General features: G+C 39.7%; 1 protein-coding gene across 2 annotated transcripts in view; it reads right to left on the reverse strand.

The window, feature by feature from the left end:
* The window catches only part of nol4la (nucleolar protein 4-like a), a 40,882-nt gene extending 27,225 nt beyond the window's left edge, over window positions 1-13,657 (reverse strand). For both annotated transcript variants that reach the window (XM_079897761.1, XM_079897760.1), the window contains exon 1: window positions 13,240-13,657. In XM_079897761.1, the coding sequence (XP_079753887.1) occupies window positions 13,240-13,581 (342 nt within the window). In that variant the 5' untranslated portion in view covers window positions 13,582-13,657. The remainder of the gene's footprint in view (window positions 1-13,239) is intronic.
* Window positions 13,658-15,597: the final 1,940 nt, after the last annotated feature.

Consider the following 15,597-nt stretch of genomic DNA (forward strand, 5'->3'; position numbering starts at 1 on the left):
GCAGCAATCAGCATTTCCTCTTCTACAACTCTATCTGTCTCTCTCTTTTTTTTGAGACCCGGCAAGCCTTGGCTTTTTCCAGATGTGGCATATTTTTCAATCTCCCTCTCCTCCTCTCTATCCATCCTATTCTCTTTCTCTCTGCTTTTCTCTCTCTTTCTTTCCCTCTCTCACCCGTCCCGCTCCAAACAGCTCTGTTGCTAGGAGACTGGAGGGGCTGATTCGGCAAGCGGCCACCCCGACCCCCCACCCCCTCTGGCAGTCGCACACACACAGACAGAGTCTCTGAACATTCGTACACACACAGGGGCAGTGAAGGGAGGGGGCAAGAGAAAGGAGGCAGCTGGGTCACACTCACTCACACATACACGTATGCATGGGCCGACAGAGATAGAAGAGCCCTAGCAAATATTTATGTTAAAAGGGTAAAGAAGACCTGATAGACTAGAGCTACGTAACCGAACATGACCAATTCAGCAATGAACGGGACATGACAGATACCCATACATCTAAGATGCTTTTTGAAAAAATAAAAAACAACAACACTCAGTACTTGAACCATATAGCTTGAGTAGCAAGTCAGTACATTTACATTCGGCAGATGCTTTTTTATCCAAAGCAACTTACATTGCATTTCAAGGTACAGATTTACATTCTTATCAGTTCTTGCTTTCCCTGGGAATCGAACCCATGACCTTGACGTTGCAAGCGCCAACGCTCTACTACAGTACTGTGTGGTGTCACCACATTATAGTCTCTCCTCACTGCTGCCCCACACATTAGCTTTATCAGTTAGATAAACTAAAGCAGTGATAAACTACAGCATTGTAAATGAACAAACACAGCTGTAACAAATAGTAAATTATCAGTCTCTTTTGGGGTCAGGAATCATTTTTATTTGTATATTTTCTAAAGAAAATTGACTACTATACTTATTATTATATATGTTATTATACTTCTTTAAAACGTAAGTTAGATTGGTTTAAAAAATAATATCACACCTCTTCTGCACAAGCCGCACAATTTGAGATATCATTCATTGCTATAGCACAAATGGTGCAGGACGACTTCTGTCCGAAGTTTAATTCTAACCCACCCATATGAGCAATAGTTACTAATTATATTACAGTGTGAGTGAATTGAGTGTTGTCTGCCTTCAGACACATAGACACTTAATATCCAGCAGTATATTTATGAATTGCTTTGTTTGTTAAAGCTGCCATGGCACATTACATTGATTTAGTGCTTGAGGGAAAATGGGGGAAATATTTGTATTATAGTGGAAGAGCCAGAAATGTGTGTGTGTGTGTGTGTGTGTGTGTGTGTGTGTGTGCGCACATGTGTGAGAGAGGAACTGTTTCAACAATGCAGGTGATTTAGATCAGATTGTTGCAAATCTGATAACAGGTCACCTCTTAAAGTCCCATTTCCACACTGTGAGGCCAGCAAAGGGTATGGACCTAAAATCACAGAGACCGGTTTTCTCAGCGGGAGGTGGGAGCTTTAGAGGAGGTTACAGGGCAGGGGTGCGGCATGTGAATCTTTGTGCACGAAGGTCAAGGAAAGATGAAGTGTAATCGCTCCGTTCCTTTCCTCTCATCCCATTTTTTTCAATCCTCTGACCCCCCACCCATTCTCTCCACCTTCCTGCCACTGTACATTCACAATGCTTTTCCATTAAATCCATATTACACTTTTCCTCATTCCTAACCCTCCCTCTCATTCAGCCACTCGTTTCTTTCTCCCCTCGTCTCTCTCTGACTCTGACAGGGTGTGACGGACGCTTTCAGCTCCTCGAACGGGCTCTTCCCTTAGTTCCATCTGACTCCCTGCACCCACATTACCCAGACACAACTGATCATTAACTGTCATCTGTATTAGTCTGTCACTACAAAGCTTTGGTCTCTATCGTGCTCCCTTAAAAGTATGTTTGTGTGTCTGATGTGCAGTTCCTTATGTGTGGTATCAAGCAGGATAGCAGACATTGTTGTGAGACTGCAAAAGTCAACATGAAATCAAAAATGTAGTAGTTTTTTTTTTAATTATTTGTTTGAAATGAGTTTCCTTTTCAATTGACATCACTTAGCTATTGGATAATGTTAAGCTACATTATTAATGCACATTTTAGCATACTTGCATTCCAGTATATATGTAACGGTCAATCCAGTCAATTCCCGTCTAAATTTTTTTTTCTCATTAAATATCAAATTTGACTCAAAAATAAGTCACATTACAAAGTGAAATGAGTTTGTTTATTTAGGTAGAAAAGTTGGTGTGGTTGCACAAAAATATTTTCTGGGCCAGTATGTCCAGGATGTTTGGTTTTGGCCAAAAATTTTCATTTCGATGTATCACATGACCAGATGATCTAAACAAAAATTCGTAGTCGATAGCCTCGTGGACAGCTTTCTGACACATAGTGTGGTTGCGCTTCTGATGAGTTTGAGTCCTGGCTTGTGGTCTTTTCCAATCTTGACCCCCCTCTCTCTCTCTCACTTTGCTTCCTGACTGCTCTCCATAGGCATAAATGTCAAAAGTAAATCTAAAAAAAGATTTCTAGAATTTAAAGAATCAATCATTGAAAAAACCCATTTTAATCAACCACTAATCGGAAAACCTCAAGCTACAGTCATTACAGCCCTACATAAGGCTAAACCACAGAAAATAAAACACTTGTTTGCATGTGAGTATAAACGTGTTCTGTTCATGCTCTGAGGTGTCTGCTGGGTCACGTGACCCTGGTGTCATGGTGTAATTGCGTGGTGGGGAGAGGGGTGCAGACAGTGAGACAACCGGACAGGATCACAACGCTAATGAGAGACTGCAGCAGTTAATTACAAAGGAGAGAGAGAGAGAGAGAGGCACAGAGGGTAGGGAGGGTGAATATGAGGAGGGGGAGATGGAGTGAGACACTCTTTTGTCCCAAAGCTGCATCCTCCCAGAATAGAGATGGGGAAAGCTTTTATTCGATCGCACACACATGCACACATCCTCCCAAATCCGCTCAGGGAGGCAGCGTGTACCAGGACTGTGTCTGTGTGTGGTTATCTGTGTAGGTGTGCAAGTGTGTGTCTGTAGGAGCTCTCTCTCTGGTAGGGGGGAGGCCCTGGAGCCAGTTAAAAATGGTGTTAATTTCTTCTCCTATGGGAGAGGAGAACGGTCTCTCCATGGCAACAGAGAGAAGGAGCCGAGGGGAGGAACACCAGAGCAGCACCATCCGCGACCCTCTCTCACCACACACACAAGCACATGCAGTACACACTAAAACAAACACACACACTGACTATTTACATGTACATTCACCCTAAATGTAAATAACTTTGCTTTTCGCATTTATACATTCCTCCTACATTCCTACTGATTCAGACCCAAGGTTCACACAAATGGACAGATTCTACTTTTGTGAATCCCAAAACCTCAAAGACAACATCATAAAAGATGTGAAATGGTAAGAGTAGAGGAGAGAGGATACTAGATCAGATCACCTACTTCTGAATCAAACATCCATTTCAAGTAGGAGGCTTCTCACTTCTAAGAGACAGACTGAAGTGGGTCAATCAAGTGGTGTGTGTGTGTGTGTGTGTGTGTGTGTGTGTGTGTGTGTGTGTGTGTGTGTGTGTGTGTGTGTGTGTGTGTGTGTGTGTGTGTGTGTGTGTGTGTGTGTGTGTGTGTGTGTGTGTGTGTGTGTGGTAGCACAATCAGAACAGTTCTTAATGAATCTAGATGGTAACATGGTAACATTTTTTTGTCCTCTGATATGATTGCTGGCAGCTAACAATGCAAACTTTTAGTTAAATTAATCATTGGTTTGTATAAAGCAGCAGATGGCCTCCATTAAGCAACTTTTAACTTGTATAACTGTTCAAAGGTTTAGGAACAGTACTTTTTTCTTTCTTTTGAACTTATTATTCATCAAAGAAACATGAACAAAAAGTATCATGGTTTCTACAAAAATAGTAAGCAGCACAACTGTTTTCCAACATTGATGATTATAATAAGAAATGTTTCTTGAGCACCAAACCAGCATATTAGAATGATTTCTGAAGGATCATGTGACACTGAAGGCTGGAGTGAGGGCTGATGAAAATTCAGCATTACAGAAATAAATGACATTTTAAAATATATTAAAATAGAAAACAGCTATTTTAAATTGTAATAATATTTCAAATTATTACTGTTTTTTACTGTATTTTTGATCAAATTAACGCATTCTTGGTGACTTTTAAGTTTAATAAAAGTCTCTTTCTTTGAGTTATTGTTTTTTTTTTATATATATATTAAACTTTCAGAAGAAGAACTGATTTAAGGACTTTCGGGTCAGTGTTAATGAAGTATGTAAGATAGAGAGGGCCTTTGTGTCAGTAGACATTGTGGCTGCCTTGTATGTTGCTTGTGGACAGCACAGTGCACTGTGGGCTTTTCATGTCGTAACCTGCTATTGCAAATGCATCATGCAAAACTGTTAGCATTCATGCAAATGACTGGTAGATAAAAGGCCACTGTTGAGACACAGAGTGTCTCTGGGTTTGGAGGGGCGGGGAGGGGAGCTGAGGGAAGGTCTGTTTAGATCCCTTTTTCTCCAAGGCTCTCTGCAGATACGCTCGCTAATTAATCACTTATCATAATGAGATTTTTGCCTGATTTTCTTCCTCAGTGATATGCTAATAATGGAATCGAAAAGTGGTTTGCTACAGTTTAAGTCCTTCTCTTCTTCACGCATTTGAGTTTGGATACGTGTACTGTTGTCAGCAGTCATTTGGGTGGATATGTGTGTATTTTTGAGATCTTCAGGACAGAGGACAGTGTCTCCTGATCCCTGCAGGCCGGACAAGAGCGTCTCTTGAGAGTGTTTCTTTGCACAGATTAGCCTTCTGCTGACCTGGAGTTCTGAGCAAGAGAGAGTAGACGCTAAAAAACACGCAAAAGCACACATACGCTGATGAAAACAGCTGACAGCTATGTTGCTTTGGAGAAGGTGTTAGTTCTGAAGCTTTTTTTCCCCTCACTGTCTCTTATTCAAAGAATTATTAGAGAAAATCTTTAAAGCATATTTACAGCTTGTGACTGTTTGTTTTTACAAAAAAAGCCAAGAGGTATTAGGGCTGGGCATTGACAAAAATGTCAAGATTCGATTTGTTTTTGATTCACAAGCTTGCAATTCAATTACAATCTCGATTCATTTCAGATACAGTAACATGTTCATTTTTCTCAAGGAACTTGTTTTCATGACGGATTTATTAAAACGTATATTAAATATTAAACAGGTTACATAAAAATATAATAAATATGTAATTTAGTGCATATTTATCAAAATGCTCCTCTCTAGATTTTTCTAGCTAACTATTGAGCTATGGTCATTAAGGCTTTTCTGAGGTAAATATACCTAGCTACTGAATCTCTAGATGGCGCAGGCAGACAGGTCCTTAAAGGGGTGGTATAATGCCCTTTTCACAAGATGTAAAATAAGTCTTTGATGTCCCCAGAGTGTGTATGTGAAGTTTTAGCTCAAAATACCCCACAGATATTTTTATACAGCATGTTAAAGTTGTCACTTTTTTAAAGGTGAGCAAAAACGCATCGTTTTTGTGTCTGTTCCTTTAAATGCAAAAGAGCTTCTGCTCCCGCCATAGAGGGCGGAGCTTCAAGAGCTTGTGTCCTTTTATCTCACACAGACATGCACTAAACATTTCAAAAACTTTTAGCCTTTTATGTTCAAAGTCAGAAAGATGGAGGGACTCAAGAACAAGTGACAACATGTAGACAACATTTCTGAATGGTTAATTGGTGAATTTATGTAGCTCATTGATTAGCATAGTCTTGATAATATATAAATAGCGTTCCCAGGGGTGGGTTTATGTAAATTTTAGGGTTAGTAAAGTCACAAAAAAAAAAAAAAAGCCGTTTGTTGCAGTCCTTAAAAAGCAATTTCTTTAAAAGAAAATATCTCCCTTTGCTTTGAACTTTGAGCGTTGTAATTTTGCAGATGTTGTTTATGCTAAAACAGCAACATTTTTCGAAACTGTGTGATGGGGCCTAACTAAAGTTAGAAAAGTGAAATCATATTCAACCACCCCTTTAATGCTACCTGATGATATTTACATCATTAACTACATGACACAAGCTGATTGGTTCATGTTGCATTTGCAGCCAATGAGTTTGCTGCTCAACATTTAAATTGTTGGTTAGCATTTACAATAGCAGTTTGCAGAGAGTTCTTCTGAAACCCCCACCTTCACCTGCTCCACTTGTATCTGCTACGGTTCATTTTATACATGCTATTTGTACTGAAGCAGTATGTCTTACATGCTCAACAGCAGCGTATCAGTGTATGTATTGGCAGTAGCAAGTTCCTGTATTTGCTCTGCAGCAGCAACAGCAGCAATAGCCTACAACATTAGCAATAATCAATATCAGCAGCAGGAGCTTAACAGATCTATTCCTCCAAGACCAAATACATTAACATTGTTACATCAATTACCATGATAAAAATCTTCAGAGAGTTGTCATGATAGAAGTATTGAAACATAATATATTTTTATCAAGCTGTTTTATTGACATCTTTCCGCAGTAAAAACACTGATTAAGCGATTACATGAGATGTCCATTTTTTTCAACATACCTTTTGATATACAGTCATCTGTATTTTTGTGCTATACTGTAACTTGAAGTTAAGAGGAAGAGATGATCGGTTCACTTGTGCTCCGTGCTGCCACTTTGCTTGAACTGAGACGCTATGTTTATTTACGTATTTATGTTTACATTTCATAATTAAATTGACATCATTTGAAAACTAAGACTTTGTTTCATATCAAAACTGACAAAGCACAAAACAAAAAAGTTGTTCATGCATCAACTGAAAACAGCATACACCAAAAAAAATCTATTCTTTTAAGATTTAACAATCAATGTCGGTTCATCAAAAAGAGACTGATGTTTTCAACCAAGCCTATGTACCGTCTTGCTTTTCTTATAATATTGTTTTATTTATTAATTATTACCTAGTCATCATATTATTCAGCAACTCTGGTGCAAGAAACAAAGAAAAATCACAAATATTTAGTTTCACCTTGGCCATGCAAAATGTGAATAATTTTCTTTCAATTTTATACTTAAAATTCACTCATCTGACATCCAAGCTTCTCAACAGATAAGTCATATTAGGTAACAGATATGATGTAAGACACCTAAGGTTTTCTGAAACACCTGTATGCTTTTGTAGCATCTCTATCCCTCAGTAGATATGATGGACTGAGTGAGTCTCGAACGCTTGACCAGGAGATTTCCCCCAGCTCAGGGAATATACTCATGGTTGTCTTGCAATAGGCCCATACTGCAGAACACTGGCTAAACCTTCACTCTGTCACACACACATACATGGCAATGAGGATATTTCTGTTTCCGTTGGCATAGCAACAGAAAGCAATCATTTCCCTCACTTAAAATCTTGCAGCATCCTTTCTTCTCCTTTGCCCCCTTAATAAGAAAAATCTTTAAAAAGTCGCCCTCTCACTGGACTCTTCATCAGTTTCTGAAAATCAACAGAGACAGATGAAGGGGAAAAACGTGAGTGCGAGTGGTAGGAGAGCAGTGTGAAGTCTTACAGTAGGCTGTAGTATATCTGTTATTGTCAGCATTTGGTGCAAATGCAGCAGACTGTGAGATGTGTTTTAAAGGAGGTTTTACAATAAACGCTTATGGATGAACCAGGGCTAGTGTAAGAGACTTTTGAAATGGTTGATGTGAGTTGTTGGTGACTAGATGAGGCTTTATCAAAATGACAAGAATGAACAGAAGGCATCAAATAAATCAGTAATGTTTCGTACATTATGCAGCTGTTGTCAAAAGTGTCTAATTTATAGCTTGAATACAGTGATATTTACTGGTAACACTTTACAATAAGGTGGTCTAAGAATGAATAATACTTCTACAAAATCTATTAATCTTAGTTAATATTAATTTAAACATTACAAATACTTTATTAAAATCAAAAGTTATATCTGTTAAGATTAGTTAATGCACTGTGAACTAACATGAACACATAATAAATTACTGTATTTTTATAACTAACATTAACAAAGATTAATAAAACTGTAACAAATGTATTGCTCATTGTTAGTTCATATATTAACTAATGTTAACAAATGAGACCTTATTGTAAAGTGTTACCGTATAATTTATAATATTTAATATTTAATTGTTACATGATATATGTATATCCTCAATAATCGCTGATTATTATTGCAATTTAAAACTAATAAATTAGTTGTAGCAAATTTTGTATTTTATTGTAAAAAAAGAAGAGAAAACTTCTGATTGCCTAAAACATATGTATATGATAACTGGGTGATGCATAAGAATATAGACTACTGTTGAAAAGTTTGAGATTTGTAAGATACATTTTTTTTTTTAAAGAAGTCTCTTGTGTTCACAAAGGCTGCATTTATTTGATCAAAAATACAGTAAACAGTAATATGGCAGATGGCAAAGCTGAATTTGCAGCAGCCATTGCTCCAGTCGTCAGTGTCACATCCTTCAGATATTATTCTTATGCTGATTTGGTGCTGTTGAAAACAGTTTAATATTTTTGTGGAAACCGTGATATATTTTTTGATGAATACAAAGTTCAAAAGAACAGCATTTACTTGAAACAGAAATCTTTTGTGACATTATAAGTGAATTTACTGTCACAAAAGCAAAAACCAGAATGAGTAACCTGAAAAATCTTTCATTCTGAGCACCTGTGAATCTGTGGTTGCAACTAAATATGATATTGCGTGTTTTACTGCATGTGAGTGTGTTTTTGCTCCCGATGTTAGCCACAGGACATAACAGGTGATAAATGAAGTTACTCCCCCTCACTAGAAAGAGAGCAACAAAGAGAAAGAGCAGAGAGACATCAAGAGAGAGGGAGAGAGAGAATATTAAAGCAACATAGAGAAAGAGTTTGACAGACAGTGAGCAGAGCGAGCTTGTGATGCCCTGCAGCTGAATTGAGCACCACTCTCATGAAACAAAGTCCACAGTGGGCCTGTGACACAACAGATACATATTTAATAGCTTTATGAATGATATGTGCTCTGACAGAATTGCACGGGCCGCTCGACTTATATGCTATTGGTGGCTTTTTCGCTTCTCTTTCTCTCTCTCCTTGACCACAGTGATAGTGTAACTCTCCTAAAACCACACAGGATAAACATCCCCAGCTCTATCAGGTCCCCCTCCTTCTCGCCCCCACACACTGAAACTTGGCACACCCATGGAGTAGCTGCATCAGAGAGGCCCTCCGTCACTCTTCTGCATCCCACACTGCACTGGGGCTCCAACCCACAACATGGCACCCAGCAGCCCTGCCACCCAGGGGGAGGTAAAAGGGAAGACACTACTCACATGGGGGGGTGCAGCTTCAACACTCTGGGTGAAGTCAATTTTGTGTTTATTGCTGATGATAAAGAGAAAAGACTGAGAGAGTGTGACTGATACGCAACAGTGTAGTCTCCTGTACACTGTCTCTTGACACAAAAATAGAAGCAGGAAATGAGAAAAAAGTTGAACTAGGAATTAAACATGTAAATGTACACATACACACAAACTAACCTCAACGGACATGTCAGTTCTAGATCAAAATATCCTCTTTTCAACCTGCTGTATTTAAAACCAAACTTTTACAAGATGAAAACAATTAGCTACATGTATAGTGCTAAATGGAAGCACAGAGATATTGTGCCACTATATCTGTATCTTATTACTGTAAAAAGGTCCCCATTGCCTCTGTTCCTCTTATTATTCTGCTCTGTTTTGTTTGTTCTTTCTTTGTTTGTTGTATAATTTGTGTACATAGAAGTAGGTTGGGAAGGATCCCCTACTGTCCCAGTCCTTAATGAGATAATAATAATGCTGATGTGAACACGTGTGTACGTGTGTTGATGGTTGCGCTTCCTTGTTCTTGGACACATTGTGGCATGCTTATTGGTCAAGAGAGTGGCAGGGTGGGTATGAAATTAAGTGACCTAAGTTGATTGAATTCATTGCCCTTTATGTTGAAAGCTGCCATGTTTCATAATTGATGTATATACTGTATATATTAGGGCTGTCGATTTACTGCATTCACTAATTAGTTATGGAAAAATAACGCCTTAAAATAATTTAACACATTTAATGCACCCGCCCTGCCTTGCCTACGTAGTTAATCTTACATTTCATAAAGTCGATTGGAGATGAACAGGGCAACAACTCACTGCGTGATGTAGTTAGAATGCCCCTAAAATTCAAGATATCAGGGCAAAAATGCCCCTGTATGAGTTTTTGTCTCATATATAGGCTTATATGGTATGATATAGGCTACCAATGTCATACAAGTAATGAGCGCAATATGACACAAGTACAGTTTTTATCCCAATTAGCATGACTGCAAATATTATGTTGACTTATCCATACAATATTCAATAAATAAGAAGTTAATATTGTGATATATTTGACACAATTGTCTGTTTTTGCTTAATTTTTCCAACGTAAATATTGCATATAAAAGTCAGAGCAGAACTGCTGTGCATCTCCGAGCAACACGCAGCAGTGTTTCGTTTCTGAATGAATCCGCGTTTTGAGCAATCGGGTGAACCAATGATTTAATGGCCCATTTATAAAGAGAGTCATTAGGTGTGTTCGACTTGTGAGAGCGATCCCTCTCGTGGTACTTTGATGTCATACACCAATTGGTCTGAGCAGCGCCGCTTCAATATCTGTCGAACACAGATATTTACTTTATTCCTGAATGAATCAGCCGTTTGAACGAATCGAATGAATGTAATTTCATACATTTTACTATGGCCATATATATATATATATGTGTGTGTGTGTGTGTGTGTGTGTGTGAGTGTGTGTGTGTGTGTGTGTGTGTGTGTGTGTGTGTGTGTGTGTGTGTGTGTGTGTGTGTATCCACCTCCATATGACAAAACTGGTCATCTGTGTAACTGACAGATCATATGTGAGGTGTAGTGTGTATGAGGCTGTATTAGGATGCACAGAGGCTCCACAGAGAGACAGAATGACTGATTAAGGGTAAAACAAACACGGTATTAGGGATCTGTTAAATAATGATAGTGAAAGCCAGTGTATACAGACCTCTGATCAACCACATGTCCTCAGAGTAAGAGAGAGAAAGTGGTGGGTGGAGAAATGTGCGTGTATTCTGGGGGGGAGGGGCGTATTTCTCAACAAGTAATTCATATGTGTAATCATGAACTTCACTTTCACATCTGACTTGCACATTCATTCCATTACAGGAGCAATTTATGGATAGAGGATCTGTAATTGCCACAGGCTCACTGGACGTCCTTTGGGTAGTTAAACCCACACATCTGTGTGAAGGGTTAACTGTGGCGGGAGACATTACTATGTTCAGAGTTCTGCCTCATTTCTTCTTAACACAGTCTTATAAATTAAAAGCACGCTGGGAGCTGCCTGTTAGGAGCTGTCAAATGGTTGCATAGCAATTATCTGCTAACGAGGATTAATCTGCGGTAATTTAGCTTTGGTTATTTAAAAAAAAAAAGTTAAATGATTAAATTTTTTTTTTTTTTTTTACAAAGTGATCGAAAGGCTCACTTGGTGGCTCCCAGCTGCATGATTACCGATCGTTGTGTTTTTATATGCACAGTCAGACATCTAGGATTTTATGTGAATAGTGAAACAGGAACAGCCATTAAAATACTCATTAAAAACAGTCTTGTCACCATTGTTCCTAATTTGAGTACTTATTTTTCTCTAGCTGAGGTGTGCCAGTCTCTGGGGAGTCAGTCCCTCTTGGATGGCAGACAAAGGTCTGCTGGTGGGACCCCTTGAGGGCAATACTCAAAATGGTGCCTGTTCATGACATTTTGAATGGCATAATGCACCAGTGGTAGTCGAGGACCTCCTAGTGTTCAAGAAAACAGTCACTTGCATGTATATCTCAGCCTTTACTGTAGCCATTAAATTTGGTCATTTTTTATATTCTGATTTTTTTTTTAAAGAAAAGAAAAGAAAAAAAGAAAACCTTCTGTAATAGGTCGTGATAACCATTCATGTCTGTTAAACTATTATTAAAACTATTATTGGCCAGACCAGGGCTTTAAATAAGCTTCGTGACCAAATACCTTTATGCATCGTAAAAAAATTAAACAGCAACATCCTCGCGCAACCTTGGGGTGCAGAATTTTTGTCCATTCCTGGTGCATCACATTGATTCTAAATGAAATTCTGCTCTGGTTGTCTTTCTAATGATGGATTCTGTCATAGTCCTGGGATGTGTGGAAAAAACGCGAGCATTGTAGAGCAGAACAGGTAGGTTACCAGAGCAACGGGTGCCAACCGTCCGCTCCGCCCTCATCCGGTACAGAACAATGCAAGTGCTCTCCCTCTCCAGAATATAAACGTACGAGGCGCGATCTTAATATAGTTGAGAATTTTATATTATACTTGCTCAAAGTACGCTGTTTTTATTAAGTGTTTAATGTTTGTTAAATGTCGCTCTAAATGACACATTGATCGGCGAGCGCGCGAGTGTCAGATGCCCACAGAAGGATGGTGCGCGAGACCCTCAAGTGGTCCACGAGAGCAGCTGAAGTCCCTCAAACACTGATTTACCGGAACACACCGATTTATTTACTTTAATATAGCTGTGTTTTAACGTCCACCATGTCGTTAGCCCCTCGGGAAAACTCTCGCGCCCATCTGCGCCCCGGCATCCCAAGCAATTGGGTACACGAGCTCACCGCACTCGCGCTCCCGCTTCGAATCGAATCATCCAGTGACAAAAAACATAGTGAATAAAATCACGTTGTCTCAATCAACATTATCATGATTTCATATCATGGTTGAAAAACGGCCCACGTTTTGATTTGCTATGACATCCTGATCCCGTCAGCAGGACAACGTCATGCCAATTCGTCAGATACCATTACTACACCGCCGTTATTGCTTAGAGGGACCGGCGTTGCTATGGCAGCCAGCTCTCAGAGTAAGGCTGTTCTGCCCGGTTGGGGTGAGGGATGAATATGTTCGGTCAACCCGAGGTGTAAAGATTGAAAAGTTGCGCACAGCAATGTGGGTTGCGCGTAGGTGGAATCAAACGAGCGCTGTCCCGAAGCATATTGAGAAAGGTCTGAAGCATCGCCAGACCCATATTGAGAGTTGAAATCCCACAATCACATACACACAGACACAATTCACTCACATACTGTCAAGTGGAAAAAAACACTTTACCGTAGACTTGACAGGGACGTACAGGACGGGCTTCCCCGATGTCTCTTTCTTGTTGTGCTCGCCCAAGATGTTGCTGCCGACCTGAAAGCCTTTGGACTTCACCCAGAATTTGAATTTGGCGTTGATGTGGCTGTTGTCGACATAGATACCGTCGGACTCCTCGTTCTGTAGCAGGGTCTGCATGATTTTGTTGTATTTTCGGCGCGTGACGGTCTTTGTTTTACCCGAGTCTCCGTAAGTCCGGAGACACCAGTCCTGAAATTCGCTGAACATCTCTGCCTCCAGCACGACGGGACTTCGGCTCCTTTTTGTTAAATCCGCGCATGGTTTCTTAGTTGCCATTCCTTCCTCTTTGTGAACCGCGTGCCCCTATACGAACGATCAAATGCAACTACAACGCCTGAAAATGATAGTAACGTTAGACTCCCCCTCCTCTCCCTGTCCCGCTACGAGGATGGATCGCTTCGACACCGGTGCTGGAGGTCCGCCTCCGCTAAACAAGACGAAAAAAAAGTCGTATTATGTGTGCCTGTTACGGGCAGTCGCACACCTGTTTGCAGAGACGCCTCGGTTACTGTCCCAAACCGCAACGGCAAATGTCACTTGCACACATCATCCGCTGAGGAACTGAGAGAGGGGGCCGTCCTACCAAGCGGGTATCTCCCACCTGTGCGTAAACGGCTAGAGGACCAGTATAAGTGGGAAAAACCCCGAGGGTTGATACCGTAAACGTAAAAAAATACGCAAACCTTCCTGGCTCCAGGAAGCGATAAAAAGAGCTCGGCGTAACAGACTTTAACGGCCCACTTTTTAAACGACCGGCGCGAGCGTTCTAATACGGGATGTGGCACAAGCCTGTTGATGTCATACTGGCGTGAGAATACTTAGCAAAAACGAATTGAGCGAATTATTTAAATACTGATGTTTCAAACAAAAACGCCATGCGGGTTGTAAAACTGCCTTCACGAGCCGCCGTCAAGCGCTAGTAGCTACTGTGACTGTCCCACTCTTTCCACCTGTTTGAATCGGACCTGCGCGTGCACTGCTAAAGCCACGCTAGAGACCGTCCCAAATTGATATTTCTCGTTTATAATCTTCAAAATGTAATAGCTGATGGTAGTTTTGAGCCAGAAACGTCTGTAGTAGCTCACAATAAAATAAAAAAACAGTCGTAACGAAGTAGTAGGCTGTTTTCTTTCTATCTTTTTTTTTTTCAGGAAGTAGACGGTGCAGCGCGTGGACGCTGTGTTACAAAGCGGGTAGGCAGAAGCCACTGTCGCAATAAAGAGAACAGTGTCAATTTCTTATTCAGACAAAGGATGAAAAGGACCGACTTGATATTTCTAGTAATCAACATTAGTGAACACATCCCTGTTGCGTATATTTAAATATATTGAATAAAATAAACGGCATAAATTAATATGGTTTAAATGTTTTTTTTTTCTCTTGTAAAATGATGATTACAAAGCAACGATAGCAATACCAATTGGTAACATTTTTCTTCATTTTTTTGAGCATTACGGTGATTTTGGGGTATTTTTTAATGTTATAGTAGCCTACCCACTGATGATCTTCTCAATATAATAACAAAAATGTTATAAGCCACAAAAGCCACATATATTCATTTATAATTACCATATGTACTTGATACAGGGAATGTACAGTGGGAAATTACAAGAAAACAATTACAAATATGTTTTTTCTCTATTCACAATGTGTTTAGTAAATTAGGCTATATAGTTTAAAATGATGGAATAATTTCAGGTAAATTGAGCAGGGTGCTCTACTGTCAAAGTAACACTGTAATTAACACTTGGGCACCTGTCAGCACTAATATGGATTGATATTTGTCAAAATTTCCCATGCTTTTCAGGAAAACAGTAACTAGTGTTTAATCATTTTAATATCCAAGTTAAAACATTGCAATTATAATTAGACAGTTTGAAGAATCTTTGCTGAATAGGATATATATATATATATATATATATATATATATATATATATTCTTTTTTTTACTGCTTATGATTTGTGTGGTCAAGTGGGTGTCTTCTGATGTCAGGTTCCATGTGTGTATTTGGTCTGTTTATTTCTAATACACTCTGTGACAGAGTGCTCATGATTGGTCATGTATGTGTACATATTAGTTGCATTGTGTTTGTGTGTGTGTGTGTGTGTGAGTGCTGGTATGTGAGCATCCTCTCTTTCTCTGTGCAGTCAGTAGTGTGCGAGTGCTCCGGGGCTGTGTCGAGGACCATGCTGGGACTGCTGGTGATGTCGGCTGCTGTTGCTATGACAGCAGCTCAGCTCCAGCAGCTGAAGAAGCAGAACAGGCCGCCTGTATCTGCCCCATCCAGACTG

The sequence above is a fragment of the Squalius cephalus genome, assembly GCF_949319135.1.
Source record: "Squalius cephalus genome assembly, chromosome: 16".
Classification (NCBI taxonomy): Eukaryota; Metazoa; Chordata; class Actinopteri; order Cypriniformes; family Leuciscidae; genus Squalius; species Squalius cephalus.